This window comes from Rhamphochromis sp. 'chilingali', assembly GCF_963969265.1.
Source record: "Rhamphochromis sp. 'chilingali' genome assembly, chromosome: 13".
Taxonomy (NCBI): domain Eukaryota; kingdom Metazoa; phylum Chordata; class Actinopteri; order Cichliformes; family Cichlidae; genus Rhamphochromis; species Rhamphochromis sp. 'chilingali'.
In genome coordinates this window covers 5,750,784-5,766,858 of record NC_137940.1, presented here as the reverse complement: position 1 = coordinate 5,766,858, position 16,075 = coordinate 5,750,784, and the positions used below count along the sequence as shown (strand labels likewise).

The 16,075-nt window shown below is 39.4% G+C and overlaps 1 protein-coding gene across 9 annotated transcripts in view; it reads left to right on the top strand.

Annotated features, from left to right (window-relative positions):
* LOC308408365 (teneurin-3) overlaps positions 1 to 12,451 on the top strand; it is a 139,250-nt gene extending 126,799 nt beyond the window's left edge. For all 9 annotated transcript variants that reach the window (XM_080900556.1, XM_080900557.1, XM_080900555.1 and 6 more), the window contains 7 exons: positions 1,100 to 1,977; positions 2,923 to 3,098; positions 3,508 to 3,743; positions 4,421 to 4,717; positions 6,368 to 7,979; positions 8,709 to 8,839; positions 9,419 to 12,451. In XM_080900556.1, coding sequence (XP_080756682.1) covers positions 1,100 to 1,977; positions 2,923 to 3,098; positions 3,508 to 3,743; positions 4,421 to 4,717; positions 6,368 to 7,979; positions 8,709 to 8,839; positions 9,419 to 10,171 — 4,083 coding nt within the window. In that variant the 3' untranslated portion in view covers positions 10,172 to 12,451. The remainder of the gene's footprint in view (positions 1 to 1,099; positions 1,978 to 2,922; positions 3,099 to 3,507; positions 3,744 to 4,420; positions 4,718 to 6,367; positions 7,980 to 8,708; positions 8,840 to 9,418) is intronic.
* Positions 12,452 to 16,075: the final 3,624 nt, after the last annotated feature.

Genomic DNA, 16,075 nt, shown 5'->3' with positions numbered 1-16,075 from the left:
AAGGCCAGACCAGTCATTTGTGCTGTTATAAATAAGCTTTTTATTCAATGACACATTTCTGACAAGGAGACTGTAATGGCTGGCTGTGGTTTTACAGTAGTTTTTGGATCATTATATATACCTATTATTATTGCAAGACATGGTTAATAATGATGTCACTTTAAATGTATGAATTATTTTTTAATTTTATTTATATTTAATCTGCTATATTAAATTCATTACCCAGTCCCAGGTTGAAGAGCTCAGAGCTAATGTTATATCCCTTAGGTATTCATTCTCCTGGCCCATTAATATCATATGGTTTGTTCCAAGTTTGGGGGGAAAAAAATAATAGAATGAGAGCTAATCCTTCCTGCATCAGCGATATATCTTAAAATCATCACCAAAAAGCTGATTAAAAAAGTATATTTCAGCTGTGTAGATCTAAAACCCTTTATGGGAAAACGAGGTGATGTTACTGTGTGCTGAATGCAAAGGGGTGTCACATAACTACAGAATTGCACAAATGTATTTTCTGCTAGGACATCATTCTTTTTGGACAATACCAACCATGTAAACTTAAAATTCGTTTTACAGAACAGTACTTAATGTCCACATGTAACTCAGTTTAAGAGGCTCATCAGATTTGCTTGACAGATGGTCAAATATTTTCAGAAATGCCCTTCCCCTACATCTTTTCACCATCGATTTATGCACTGCTGTGTCTGTGCAACTTTCTGAGACTGACAATCCGCTGTTCAAAGCTAACTGTTTGAAGGTCAGAAAGAGGTCGGGGCTTCAACTCCTTTTTATCTAAGTCTTCATTCTTGGTACAACTTCTGCTCCTAATTAGAACAGACTCGAGAACTTTTTTATTTAGTGTGTGTGTGTTGGCATACCAAGAATTCTTTGTGGCTTCAATCTGCTCCTGACACATACTGTGAAAAACACACATCATAAAGTGCATTCTTATATACAAAAGAAATATAATTACTATGGTAAGAGCAAGGAAGTAACACTATAAATGTCAATGGAGAGAAATTGTCTGAAAATGTATACTGATGTACTGACGGGTAACATTGTCATTAAATGGGCTAATCTACTGATACCTGTATTTCAGGTGATTTTGGAGTGGCCCACAGACCTAGCAGTTAGCCCAATGGACAACTCGCTGTATGTTCTGGACAACAATATAGTGCTGCGCATTTCAGAAAATGGTCAAGTCAGCATTGCAGCTGGCCGACCTAACCACTGCCCATTGGCTGGACTGGAGCGGGGAGTGGCTGGTGGTCAGAGGGCACAATTAACCCCTCTAGAATCCGCTGTTTCCATTGCCATATCTTACCATGGTACCATCTACGTAGCAGAGACAGATGAGCGAAAGATGAGCAGGATCCGGAAGGTTTCTGTGGATGGTGAGATAACGCATTTGGCCGGGGCTCCCTCCGACTGCGATTGCAAAAATGATGCCAACTGCGACTGTTACCAGACAGGGGATGGTTATGCCAAAGATGCAAGGCTCAATGCTCCATCTTCTTTAGTGGCAGCTCCAGATGGAACACTCTACGTGGCAGACCTGGGCAACATCCGCATCCGGGCCATCTCTAGAAACGGGCCAACTTCCAGTGCCAATACATACGAAGTGGCTTCCCCTGATGCCCAGGAGCTGTATGTGTTTGACAGCAATGGTACCCACCAACACACTGCAAGCTTGCTGACTGGTGACTTGAAATATACTTTCAGCTACAGCACAGAGAATGACATCACAGCTGTTACTGACAGCAGTGGCAACACTCTGAGAATTCGTAGGGATCCCAATCGCATGCCGGTGCGTATCGTCGCACCTGATAACCAGGTGATCTGGATGACCATGAGCACCAACGGTGGATTGAAGACACTCACAGCACAGGGTCAGGAGCTGGTACTTCTTACGTACCATGGCAATAATGGGCTGCTGGCTACAAAGACATCAGAGATTGGCTGGACAACATTCTACGAGTACGTATGATAGCAATTGGCAAGAACATTTTGTGGAAACCTTTCTGTGATTGCTATATTGAGTTGGGTTGCTTTTAATTAAGCTTTCAGAATATGGAAACAGCCCATAATTATGATTACACACAGTTGTGCAGTACATCATGAGGTAAAAGACAAGTATGTTTGCCACATATGTTCTTGAATGTGTGTAATGCTGTGCATGGTCTCTCTCGTCTCACAGCTTAGTACAACTTTACTCTATAATTGGGAACCACAGTTACCTGCGAACTGCTTTAGGGTGCACATTTAATTGAAATCTAATTATAAAATTTGCCTCAGATAGCAAAATAGCCTAGTTTGACTTCAGTATGTCATTGCAAATTAAGTGTTTTATTCTTTTACTGAACCGTGTTTAATGATGTTGTAGGTGACAGTAGTGATGGTGACATTAGTGTGTTGGGTTAACAGGCACACTTTAAAAGCAAAATGACCTGCACTGTATTTCATTATTTATTATTCCATAATGACCGGGCTTTGTTTTGGTAGCATGGGCTACCAGAGATTGATTTTCTTTCTCCCTTGTCTAATTTGCTGTCATGTCACATTATGCCATGAATGATATCCTCACTACAACTAAAAAAGCAGAATTCAGTTAAGATTATAATGGCACATCAATCATCCAAATAATTGAATTCATTACAAGTCTCTGTAATTTTTTTTATATGAACGTGATAGCTGATGAGATGTGTCACTCTCCCATATTAAATATTTGGATTTTGCCTAGGGTTTATACAGACATGCCTCCACTTATGCTCAGGAAATTGAACATGTGACATTTTAATTACAAGAAAGTCGATGGTTTTACTCAACGAGTATAAAAGAGCTGATAATTGAATGCACTGTGGCACTATGAGAGCCCTCATACATATCAATGCTTTGTCATTCGATGTTCTTTTTGTCAACCAGCTATGACAGTGAAGGACGCCTAATGAATGTGACGTTTCCCACTGGAATGGTGAATAACTTGTACACGGACCTATACAGCGCTTTGACGGTGGATATTGAAAGCTCCATGACAGAGGAGGAAATCAGCATCACAACAAATACCTCAATTGTCCGTGCCTTCTACACTTTGGCTCAGGGTAAGGCCTCGAATCGCATCATCCCAGCTCAGTTGGCTATTTTGTAAGTTGTTATTTGTCATTGTTCCAGGGGTCGGCGGGGCCATGTTGAGTAAGCTGAAGTCGTGTATCATTACGAAAGCCTGACAGACGACAGTGTAAATGATTACTCTCTCAGTGTGTGGGTTTGGGTGTCAGGGAGATGTATCAACCTTGTAACTAAGTGGTTTCTGCGCTCCGCCTGAGCCAGATGGCCCAGTTATTTTAGCACGTCATCCATGATCGTTCTTCATTTTAAAATGTACTAATTTGAAATGCTAAGAACTTGTAGCATCTTCACAGACAACCATTGATCAACCCAGAAGACTGTTAGCATCAGTTCCAGTGTGTAACTGCCTCAAAAGTTTCACTTTTTGTCTACTATCAACAGACCAGTGTAGAAGTAGCTACCAAGTGGGGTATGACAATTCGCTCAGGATTACCTATGCCAACGGGATGGACACCCACTACCAGACAGAGCCCCACATCCTGGCAGGCGCTGCCAACCCGACTGTAGCCAGACGCAACATGAGCTTGCCAGGGGAGAGTGGGCAAAACTTGGTAGAGTGGCGCTTCCGCAAAGAACAAGCCAGAGGGAAAGTTATCGTGTTTGGACGCAAGCTGAGGGTATGTTAAGGTTTTTCTTTAACTTTTTTTTCCCTTGTAGCACATTTAGATAATCCAACCAACTTACTTATGCAAAATCCAGATCAAACTGTCCAAATTCATATTGGTGGCTGTCTCTGTCCTTATTATAACCTTGGAAAATATTTCTGCACTCTTTTCCTTCAATAGAGATTTATCAGTCACAACATTTACCCTGATGTAGAGGGTTATCAATATTCTAGTACTGTACATGACTCCTCCTTTTCTTACTCCTGCTTCCTAGAATCTGACACGGGTCTTATGATTTAAGGCACTTCATGAACTTAACTTGGGTGGTTACTTTGGCTCACGGTAATTTTTTGTCTCCACTGAATTTAGGAGGTTGTGATTTAAGTGTACCTGAACGATCGCCAAAGTGTCTCTCAGTTTAATGAGCCTCGTGAAGGAGGTGTTAATCTCTGTGACAACTGTAGTAAAAAAAAAAATCTATGAATACAGTTTAAAGAGCCATCCTGACAAAGACCAATGATATCAAATCAAAGTATTTGTTCTTAAATTTGTAATGTTGTATAATCAGTCCTCATTTGTTATTTTCAAGCATCAAAACTATATTATCACTAGTTTTAGGAGAAGTTTTATTTATTTTGAATTTTTTGGTCTAACCCAATTTTAACTTGATTTTTTTTTCACCCCCACAGGTGAACGGACGGAACATTCTTTCCGTTGATTATGATCGCACCCTAAGGACAGAGAAAATTTATGATGACCACAGGAAGTTCCTCTTAAAGATTATTTATGACACCGCAGGACATCCAGTTCTCTGGGTACCCAGCAGTAAGCTGCTGCCAGTTAATGTCAGTCGCACAAGCAGTGGGCAGATCAGTGCCCTGCAGAGAGGTCCTACCACTGAGAGGCTTGAGTATGATAGCCAAGGCCGCCTGATTTCCAGGGTGTTTGCTGATGGGAAGATATGGAGCTACACCTACCTAGAGCAGGTAAGAAAATAACATGACTAGAAGAAGCAATATGTAAGATGCATTGTACAGCAGGCTCATCTGCATATATCACTACAGGGCGAGTCAAGCCCCTAACATAACATTATTTTACAAGAAAAATCAGCTACAATTTGCCAAGTACCAGAGCTTATTATAGAGGGACTAGGCAATGACTTTGTCGTTTATAAGCTTTAGAATTAAAAATGTCCAGTTGGTTTCCCTGCACAGGACAATCTGGCATGTCCATCTGTAACTACCATCCTATAACTCAACCCAGTCATCAAAATTCTGGGAGCAAAAAGACATGAAATGACTTAGTGATACTGCATTCTGGATACAGTCAATATGCAATAAAACAGTATACTCTTTAAATTGCTGTCTGTCTTACCGAGGTTCCACCAGTGAAAAAAATGCTGGGAGGCAATATTTATGTTTAATATTGTCCACAGTCTCTACAGTAGCAGTAACAAAATATGTACACTATTCCAAGGCCAGTGCTCAATTTTGCAATGTTAAAGAAGTTATCTAGAAATCACTGGATTCATCAATTGGGCAAATACCTTTAAGGAATTCAGCTTAATAGAATTTGTGTGATCTTGCTAAATAACAGACAGCAATTACATACCTCTAATAGCTGAAACCTTCTAAAACTCTACACCTCACCATCTGACTCCGTCTCCACTTGCTAAAATTACAGCTGGGTTACCAAAAACAAGTTGAATTCTTGTAAGAGTGTATTTATCACATATTAATTGGCAACATCTAAATAATGCATACACTGCGTTCTAATGGTTTATTAATATGTTCGGTTAAAGCAAACCTGAACACTCAGGTTGCTGTGGTGTTTAAATTCTAAGAATGTGCTTCATTGATCAATACCAATACATTATGAGCAAACTCCATCTTAAAGAGTGTAATTTTGCATATGTATATTATGAAAAATTTACTGCAAGAATTTAAAATCTAACCTTTCAAGTGGTGCATGTCAAACAGGAAAGAGCAACTCGGTGCTATATCGTTCTCTCCCTTTTTTCCACATAAATATTCTTTAGTTGTTTTGCAGTGTTTTTAAAATTGCAGAGGGACGCTCTGCTACAAACATATGCAGAGATTTTTCTTAGCAGTCGCAGGCTGCATCCTTGTGTTGCGTGACCTGGAGCGGCCATGTCAACACTCTGACACAAGTAACACAGGAGGCTCAGGGAGCAGAGGAAACCTCAGTGTAGCAACGGATGACTGGGCTTGACAATTTAACAGAAAAAAAGTGGTAAATGCTTGGAAGGCAGGCCAAACTCCTAACTGCATCTACTGTAAATTAGCTAAAATAAGACTTCCTGGCTAAGATGAGTTAAAAATAAATATTACTTCTATTTGCACAGTGAGTCATTAGCATGGAACTAGTTAAGGAGTCGATTTTTATTCATTTATGTATTTTACACTGTAAACATAAAGATTGTCACAGAGGTCTATGTAGTATTTTTATTACCTTTTTCAATAATTAGACAATAGGCAGTACAACTAAAAACAGTAATACTACTCAGTCTATATTTCATATATCTTACTACACCCTGCTTGCACTCAGGATGTCTTGCATTTCAGAAATATTATCCAACTTAAGGAAATATTCCCTATTTTCTCTTTTCCTTTTAGTCCATGGTTCTCCTGCTTCACAGCCAGCGACAGTATATATTCGATTTTGACTCTCTCGACCGTCTATCTGCTGTCACCATGCCAAGTGTGGCCCGCTACACCATGCAGACCATTCGTTCAGTGGGTTACTACAGGAACCTTTATCACCCGCCAGAGAGCAATGCCTCAGTAGCGGTGGACTACAGTGAAGATGGCCTCCTGCTGAGAATAGGTCACTTTGGCACAGGCCGGAGAGTCCTGTACAGGTACCGCAGGCAGAATAAACTGTCAGAGATCCTGTATGACAGCACAAGGGTCAGCTTCACCTATGATGAAACAGCAGGTGTGCTGAAGACTGTCAACCTGCAAAATGAAGGTTTCATCTGCTCTATTCGCTACCGGCAAGTGGGTCCCCTGGTCGACCGGCAGATTTTCCGCTTCAGTGAGGATGGCATGGTCAATGCACGCTTTGATTATACTTATGACAGCAGCCTGCGTGTCACCAGTGTACAAGGCGTCATAAACGAAACGCCACTTCCCATCGACTTATACCAGTTTGATGACATCTCAGGAAAGGTTGAGCAGTTTGGAAAGTTTGGGGTGATCTACTATGATATAAATCAGATCATATCCACTGCAGTCATGACATATACCAAACACTTTGATGCACATGGACGCATCAAGGAAATCCAGTATGAGATATTTCGGTCACTCATGTACTGGATTACTTTCCAATATGACGATGTGGGCAGAGTCACCAAGCGAGAGATCAAGATTGGTCCTTTTGCTAATACCACCAAGTACAGCTATGAGTATGATGTGGATGGCCAGCTCCAGACTGTATTCTTAAACGACAAAGTGATGTGGCGCTATACTTATGACCTTAATGGAAATCTGCACCTGCTGAATGCAGGAAACAGTGCCAGACTTTTACCTCTGCGTTACGACCTGCGAGACCGCATCACCCGGCTCGGGGACATCCAGTATAGAATGGATGAAGATGGTTTTCTTCGTCAGAGGGGAGCAGAAATCTTTGAGTACAACTCTAAAGGCCTTTTGGTACGGGTTTATAGCAAGAGCAGCGGCTGGACAATTCAGTATCGTTATGATGGACTTGGCCGAAGAGTATCCACAAAGAGCAGCCTGGGCCAGCACCTGCAGTACTTTTATGCAGATCTGAGCTATCCGGCTCGAATAACACACGTATACAACCACTCAAGTTCAGAGATCACCTCACTCTACTATGACCTACAAGGCCACGTGTTTGCTATGGAGATCAGCAGTGGAGAGGAGTTCTATATTGCTTGTGATAACACCGGCACACCTCTGGCTGTCTTCACAAGCAACGGCCTCCTGGTCAAACAGCTTCTATACACAGCATATGGTGAGGTCTACTTGGACTCTAACCCAGATTTCCAGCTTGTGCTCGGCTTTCACGGGGGCCTTTATGATCCTCTGACTAAACTGTTGCACTTTGGGGAGAAGGATTATGATATAATGTCTGGAAGGTGGACCATTCCAGATGTTTCTGCTTGGAAAAAAATTGGCAAAGAGCCAGTCCCTTTTAATCTGTACATGTTCAGAAATAACAACCCCATCAGCAAAGTCCATGAAGTTAAAGAATACGTTGCAGGTAAGATGTGCACCTGAAGCTGCTCGTGCTATTGCAACAATTGCTATTATTTTCATGATTGATTTTTCTGCCAAGCATTTTTTTCTGTTTATCAAGAAGCAGCAAGAAAAAGCAAATACTTGGCAGCTTTTCCTGAAAACATTGAATTGCCAGTTAATTTTAAATCTAATCCATAATCTGCTAAACAGCTGTGATGATTGTCATTGATCTGATGATCCAATTTAGCTTTATTAACATCTGAATATTGCATGTATATTCATATAAGCTATTAATTTATTCAATATGCAGTTTTCAAAAGCATCAAATTAGCGTTAAACATGTACTAAAGTGAGTACTCAAGAAATTCGCTCTCGCTAAAGATCAGTCTGAGATGGAATCACAGCAGCCATGACACCAATATGCTATCTCACCATATTAATTGTGGAAAATATCACATTTCTTAACCAGATTCAATTCAATTCGATTTTCAATTCAATTTTATTTATACAGTGCCAAATCACAACAGTTGCCTCAAGGCGCAGCTGATGATAAGTCTCACAGGGAGTTACAAATATCCTCTAGAATATTTTTCCCCAGGACCACATTTTGGCATCATGAAACACACACGCACTGTCACTGTGTCAGCACATTTAAACTATACCAGCCATACTCTTGCAGCTAGTTCATTTTCAAATCTTTAACTATAGTTAGAACTTTAGATTTTAACCTCAATTCATTTCCTTTTTTCAGATGTTAACACCTGGCTAGTAACTTTTGGTTTCCATCTTCACAACACCATTCCTGGTTTTCCAGTCCCAAAGTTTGACTTGAGCATGCCATCGTATGAACTGAGGAAGAGTCAGCTGTGGGATGATCTGCCGGTGGGTAAAATTAATGTCTCTCAGACAAAACTGAACCCAAAATAAACTGAAGAGCGACTGAGACAAAACCTTTGCTTCTACAGATGACCAGATTACAAAAAAGGTGTTAGTTTTTTTCCCCTCCCATTGTTTTCCTTTTACCTCTGTATTTTGAAGCTGCCATTTCCTAATTGGACTGCATTGCTTTTCATAGAAGATCTGTTTTAATTGGGCCATATTTGCATAATAATAAACAGAAAATAAGGAAAAGTTTTCTTTGCGCTGTCTGAGTTTAGTTACGAGCTGAACATATTTTAAAGCTGTCTAATTTTCTAAATAATATTCTGGTGTCGCTACTGTTAAAACTACTTTTTGATGCTTGGCTCCTTTGGTCTAAGGCCTTAACACAAAAAAGTGTTGCAGTAAAATTGTCATGGGGGATTTATCTACTTTTGGCTTGAGAACACAGCTTGAAAACACCATTATCTTGGATGGGGATGAAAAACTCTCTGAAGCAGAGCAGTAGCTGGTTCTAAATGGCCTGGAGAGTCAGGTTCTGCCATGTTCAGGCATTAACGTTTCACTGCACTTTTCCTACAGTCTATCTCTGGGGTCCAGCAGGAAGTAACCAGACAAGCACACTCTCTCTTGTCATTCGAGCGGCTGCCAGAGGTCCATCTCAATAGAGGTCGGAGAGGTGAAAAGTCTTGGCTGTGGTTCTCAGCTGCAATGTCTCCCATCGGAAGGGCTGTTATGTTTGCCATCTACAAGGGCAGTGTCCACACTCACACACTCAACGTGGCCAGTGAGGACTGTATCAAGGTTGCATCAATCCTCAACAATGCTTTCTATCTAGAAGACCTCCACTTTACCATAGAAGGGCGAGACACCCACTACTTTGTCAAGCCAGGCCTTCCAGATGCTGACCTTGCTGCGTTACACCTCACTAGTGGACACAAGACTCTTGAGAATGGTGTCAATGTGACTGTTTCCCAGTCCACCACAGTCATGGACAGTCGAACTCGGCGATTTGCTGATGTGGAGATTCGTGCTGGAGCTCTGGCTTTTCATATCCGCTACGGATCCACAGTGGATGAGGAGAAAGCGCGAGTTATCGAGCTTGCACGTCAGCGTGCCCTGGCAGGCGCATGGGCCAAAGAGCAGCAGCGAGTGAGGGACGGTGAGGAAGGGGTTCGCCCCTGGACAGAAGGGGAGAAGAGGCAGCTTCTGAGTAGTGGCAAAGTTTTGGGATATGATGGGTACTATGTGCTTTCCATCGAGCAGTACCCAGAACTAGCAGACAGCACTAATAACATCCACTTTCTCCGGCAAAGTGAAATTGGGAAGAGGTAACAATACCAGGTGTACTTTCTGCCAAAGAGACTTTGTTTTGGTGGAGACTCTCCAGTCGACAGAAATGAAAAGCAACTTTAATTAATAGTTGCTGGTGAGTGCCCTGAGTGTTATTGTGTTTTTGTATAAAAATAGAAAAAAAAAGGAACAAAGAAAAAAGAAAAACAAAAGAGGAGAAAAACAGAAGTAGTTAAAAACAATGCTGTGCATTGTGACCTGGACACTACAGAGTAAATGTTCAACTACGCTACGCCTTAACATGGCAGTTACAGGTCAGTTCCTCTGTAGCACAAGCCTTCTGGACTCTGAAACAGAGGAATAGTGGTGTCTTTAAGGAATCAGTGAGCTAATTTAGGTGTTTGGGTTTTTTGGTTTTTTTGTTGTTTTCATCAAGGAAAGTTGGGTCAACAAATTATTGTAAGAGCAGAGGAAATGTTTACATTATGCATATCTGCACTTCTCTAGAAGTACCAGGCTCGTGGGTGCAGTCCCAGAGCAAGCAGTGTCCTTGAGTATTTGTTTTGTTCTGTTTTGAAATCAGAGACTTCTGATTATAGAAATATTCTCACCAAACAACCACTATGTATACCAGATTTAGCACTGTAAACATCAAAATGTCTTATTCTTGTTGAGATAATTTTAAACAGGAAAAAAAGAAACGTGTTTAAATGCGGTACCTGATATTCATTGTGAGAAAAAAAACAACAAAAAGAAAAAAAAACAACAACAAAAGGACAGCAAAGGTATGAAGAACTTTGCCCGGTGGGACAAAGCACAGCTTTGTCTTGGATAGCACAGGGACACCACATTTTGTAAATTATGCAAGAGTTTTATGGCATTTTTTTAAGAAACTGAATAAATGTCTGTACTAGTCATCTTAACAGTAATTTATGTTGTGTTTATACATAAATAAAGTCCAGCTGATTTTTATTTTCGTTCTTTTAGTTTTATGTGAGACATTGATTCACAGAAAAAATTATATATATATATCTATATATCTATATATATAGATATATAGATATATATTTATTTAATTATTTATTTATTTTTGTCATTCTTTCAAATATCGCTAATTTGGGGCTTCTTCACAATGCTCTGTTTAAGTAAGTAACAGAAACCTGTGCATGTGGTGACAAGTATTTAGAAGTGGTGATGTATCTATAACTTGCAGTCAACTATTACTTCCACTAAATTTAATGTTTATTGGGCATAATGCCTTTTGACTTGGCTTTCCTGTCCAATGAATAATTCATCAACACAAATATTTCATGAACCCATCTCACATAAACAACAACAGTGGATACAAATATAGATCACATCCATGTTCTCGGTAGGTATCATTTTTTTGAATGTTAAATGCACTAATTAAAATGATATTGGGGTTCTTTCGGGTGTGTTGTTTTTTAGATTTCTGAAGTGAGACTTTTTTGATATTAAGGGTGTTCATTAGCAGTGTTAGGGCCAAGCTTTATCAAGGCGAGTTTGTTATTGACTTTTTTTGTCCGACAGTGTTTTAGTTCTAATTGTTAAAAATGTCAAAAAACGTGAATCTACAAGAATCACTGTGCAGATATAGGTGAAAATGAAACTGCAACACATAATCAGACTACTACTAATCGGATGCTGATTTTGATTGATCTTCAGAAGCATTCCCAAATGGCAACATATATAAAGCACTAGTATTCCAAAATAAAATAAAAGCAGTGCCAAAACCCCATCAAATTCTCAAATTAGATTAATGATTTAAAATAAATCTTCTGAGCTACAAAGCCCTAGAAGACAAATGAAGCATTACTTTGAAGTCAGCTGCTCGAAGGCATTCTGAAGTATGTAAATTGATGAAGAAATTTTAAGTTTAATTAAGCTGAAGTATAGACAGTTGACTAAAAGTCTAGTCAGTCAGCGTCATTATCACAAAGGATAAATTTGCGTGTGAACATAAAAAGCTTATTTTCTCAAAATTACATTTAGGCTGTGATCACCTTTTCCGGTGTTTTTCATCAAAGCGCAGAAGAGTTTGGATGTTGGAATGTATAAGTCTGAAAATAACCCTTTCATATGAAAGTGATTTCTTTTTCGTGGTAAACTTCAAACAGCATTTCAAACCAAATGGGAGCCGAATATTCTTTGCTCAAAAGTTGTTTTACACTGTTGTTTTTGTCCTCCTCTCAGCTTCTCTGCTTCCCCCAGTTTCTTTATATGTTGTTGGGGGTTTTGTTTCTCCATTTAAAATATTTTATGACACACAGCCCAACAAAGGTGCATCTCTTTTAATGTTTCTCAGCACAAAATCTGAAATACATGCCTTCAAAGTTTTCATCAGAATCCCTTTGGGTATATCACACCCATTCACTGCCAACTTTTAATGAAATGTTTTATTAAAGTTCCCCTGTGAGCCATCGTCTGTTGTTCTTCACGTTGAAATTATAGTGAACTTATACGAATCCCCATTTGTTTTGATATATCCATACAAAGCATTTCAAACCCCTGCTGGAAAAAAAAAAAAAAAAAAGCGGAATTCTAATGCAAACTTGACTATGCCAAATATGAAGTATTCAAATCTTTCATTCTCTTAAAAGCCCTCTGATGCTCCCTAGTGGTACAAAGCACATAGTTCAGAAAGTCATCCGGCTGACCTGCTTTATCGCAGCACACTTGTTATAACAGCAATTATTACTGTTCCTTCATAAGGGTCAGAAATATTGTTTCAAATAATTTGGTGAAATTCTAGTGATTACTAAGCCAGATGTTGGGAGGGAAAAGACTCCCAGGTTAATTTAAAGAGACATCAAATGGAATAGTTAAACTAGTAATATTAAAATGAACGCCAGTACTGCTGCAGTATCACACTGTGACCACACTGCCAGAGCAACAGTGCAGCATATCACTATGCAGTGCAACTAGCTCTACTTCAAAGGCTTACATAAAAGAGATGGCAGAACTTTGCAAGAACATCAAAGAACCAAAAGCATTGTGCAATAACCACATCAGAGCAACAGAGGAAAAAAATCAAGCATGTTTCATAATTCTTTTTTTCAGATGGAGGTAGCGGTATGAGATCACACCATCAAACATGAAATGATTTCACACTCTACATGTCCCCCTCTTGGATACCTGAAGATGAAACCAAAGATCATATGACACTTCAGTTTGACGTCAACGGGCTTGATTTATTTAGGTGGTTGATTTTGACTTTCAAGTGGCTCGGGGACTTTATATCAAAATAGCTGTTACAGTACTGAAGAAATATCTACAAGTATAAATTCTGATTCAAGTCTAGAGATGTAGGGAATTGAAGCAAGCTTTGACAAAAATCTCCTCTCCTCAGATTCATATAAAATCATCTGACAAAAAGCTGAGACTAAAGACAGCTGCAGTAATTTAAAGCGAAGGTGAATTTACAGTAACAAAGCGGCGAACGTCGATGCGATGTTAAATATGTGCAATCATGTTCATCAACCGAGCTTATTAGATAATTATGAGCACATTAATAATCAACAGACGGAGACAACGCACATTTTAATTCTTAAATGTCCAGGGGGAAGTTAAATTTAAACATGTAGTCCGTGACTCATAAAAGATCTGTTTTTTCCCTTCTGCCAACAAACAAGCACACAAGCAAATGCAGTCTCATTATTGTTTTTACTCACTTTGAGCTGACAACTCGTCGAGCTTCCGTTTGATGAAAAATCAACAGGACCTGTAGAGATAAAATCAGATTGATGTGTAAAAGTATTTTTGGCAGGATTTCCAAATGCAGGAAATTTGACTAAACTTAAATAGTAGCGACTTAAAAAAGGATCAAACAGGTGCAATTTTTCTAAAGGAAAATGTTTGAACTAACAACAGAAACAGAAGGTAAAATATTAGAGTGTATAAATATTTTCTTTATGATGTTTGCCACTTAGAGGATGCCGCAGCAAAAAGAATTTTCTGGCACAACTTCACCTGCTTCCAAGGTGCATGGAAAGGATAAAAGAATTCGCGTTTCGGCTTGTGGCCTTCATCAGGGACCCTGATGAAGGCCACAAGCCGAAACGCGTTGGTCTATTATTAAAGTTGTTCATCTTCCCTCAAGTGTTGCTGGAGTTCCCACTTAGAGGATGCCTACAGCAAAAAGAACAGTTATTACTTAATCTGTTTGCTACATTTTGTAATACATTTGTTGCTACATTTAAATTATAAATGCACTGATTGTGTTTAACTGTGAGGATAAAGAGTCCAGTGATTTATATATGAAGGCCGAGCTGAAGACAAAGATGACATTGATTTATTCCAGGACTTTATACCTGTTAAAGGACAGGGAGAAGAGAGGGGGTGGATAGAGATGGTTAACTTTCATTTCACATGGCAGTGAGAACAAGAAAATGATTTATCCCTGCCTTTTTTAATTAGTAACTCAGTCTCAGTCTGACTCAGTAAGGCATGTCATAATACATGTCGTATTTGTGAGACTTGCAAATGTACCGTAATAGGTCTCGTGTCTTCACAAACATCTCATCCACTGTAGCCGTTTCTCCACCAGCATCCCATTCATCCCAACTAAATGAGAACAAGAACAAAGGATTTTTGGGGTTCTTGCTGCTCTTCTTGCTCAGCGTGAAGCCTTATAATGCTAGGCTTGTACCATGTCCCAATTCAGAAATAGCTGCTTGTTATCATTCCTCTGATCTTCTGAGAACTGTTGCGCACGCTGATGGGACTACTTGGTAAGAGTGTTGGAAAAAAAACAAAACAGAGAGAGCTAATGATCTCAGGGACGATTTAGAGAGAGTGGACTGTGGATTCTTAGTTTCACGCGGATGAAACGGAGTTCACTGTTGTTCAAAAGCACTGTGTGTGTGTTGTGATGTGGCTCGGGTAGTGGGGAGCAACAGAACTATTTTTACACAGACCATGTGGATTGTGAGAACAACAAATATTTCCCATGTGCATGGCAGCTATTACAGTGTGACATGAATGACATTTTCAGCTTCCAACAAGCAGTGGACAAAAACACTCCGTCTCTTCAAGGTATGTATATTGCTGAACCTCATTTATAAGAAGAAATACTTAGAAAAGTACTTAAAGGAGTACTATAAGGAAACATCATGTGCACTCAGTAACTTTAAAACCACGCATTTCCAATCTCCACCAACATAAATAGAATATTAACCAAACTGCAAATATTTACAGCTGAGTTCAATGACATACAAACGGTCATCAGGGATTTCTCGTGACTTCCACACTAATACAGAAGGTCCTGAAAAATCTAATATAAAAACACTTGCTATAACACCATAGTAAACAAATTATTTCACAACAAGAAAAAACAATCTTATGATGCAAAAAAAAAAAAAAAATACAACGGAGACTATATATATACACTTTACATTCTCTGTCTGTGATGCAGCAATGAGATTGTGAGAGTGTTTTAAGCAGTTGGGTAAAGCAACTTCTGAACTACCCGTTTTTCTTTTTTTTGCTGGGTTCAAATAATCCAATAAAAATGAACTGTATGAACCAGTGCTAAAAGCTGGGGGGGGGGGGGGAACTGTAACTTTAATATTTCTAAGATAGAGAAATTGTTTTAAGGACCTTGTTGAAATGAGATTTCCATTTTTAAATTAAAGCAAAATCACTCCTATGTTTTTAATCAGTGGCTAAACCTGTTACAGCTAAAACCACCAAATACTAAAAGCAGTATTTCTCTTCCTTCTTTGGGCTGCATCTACAGAGTCCCCGTAACATTTCAGAAGCAAAAACAGATGAAGCCCATATTTGTCTTCGCAGCAAGGACAGGTGTTGTCTATCTTATCTTTATAAGTTCCGTTTTTTCATAGAGTATAAACAGAGTATCCCTGAGTGTAAACACTGAAGCCCAGTGACTAAGACAGCCACGTCTAAATCAAAACCCTCAAGCAA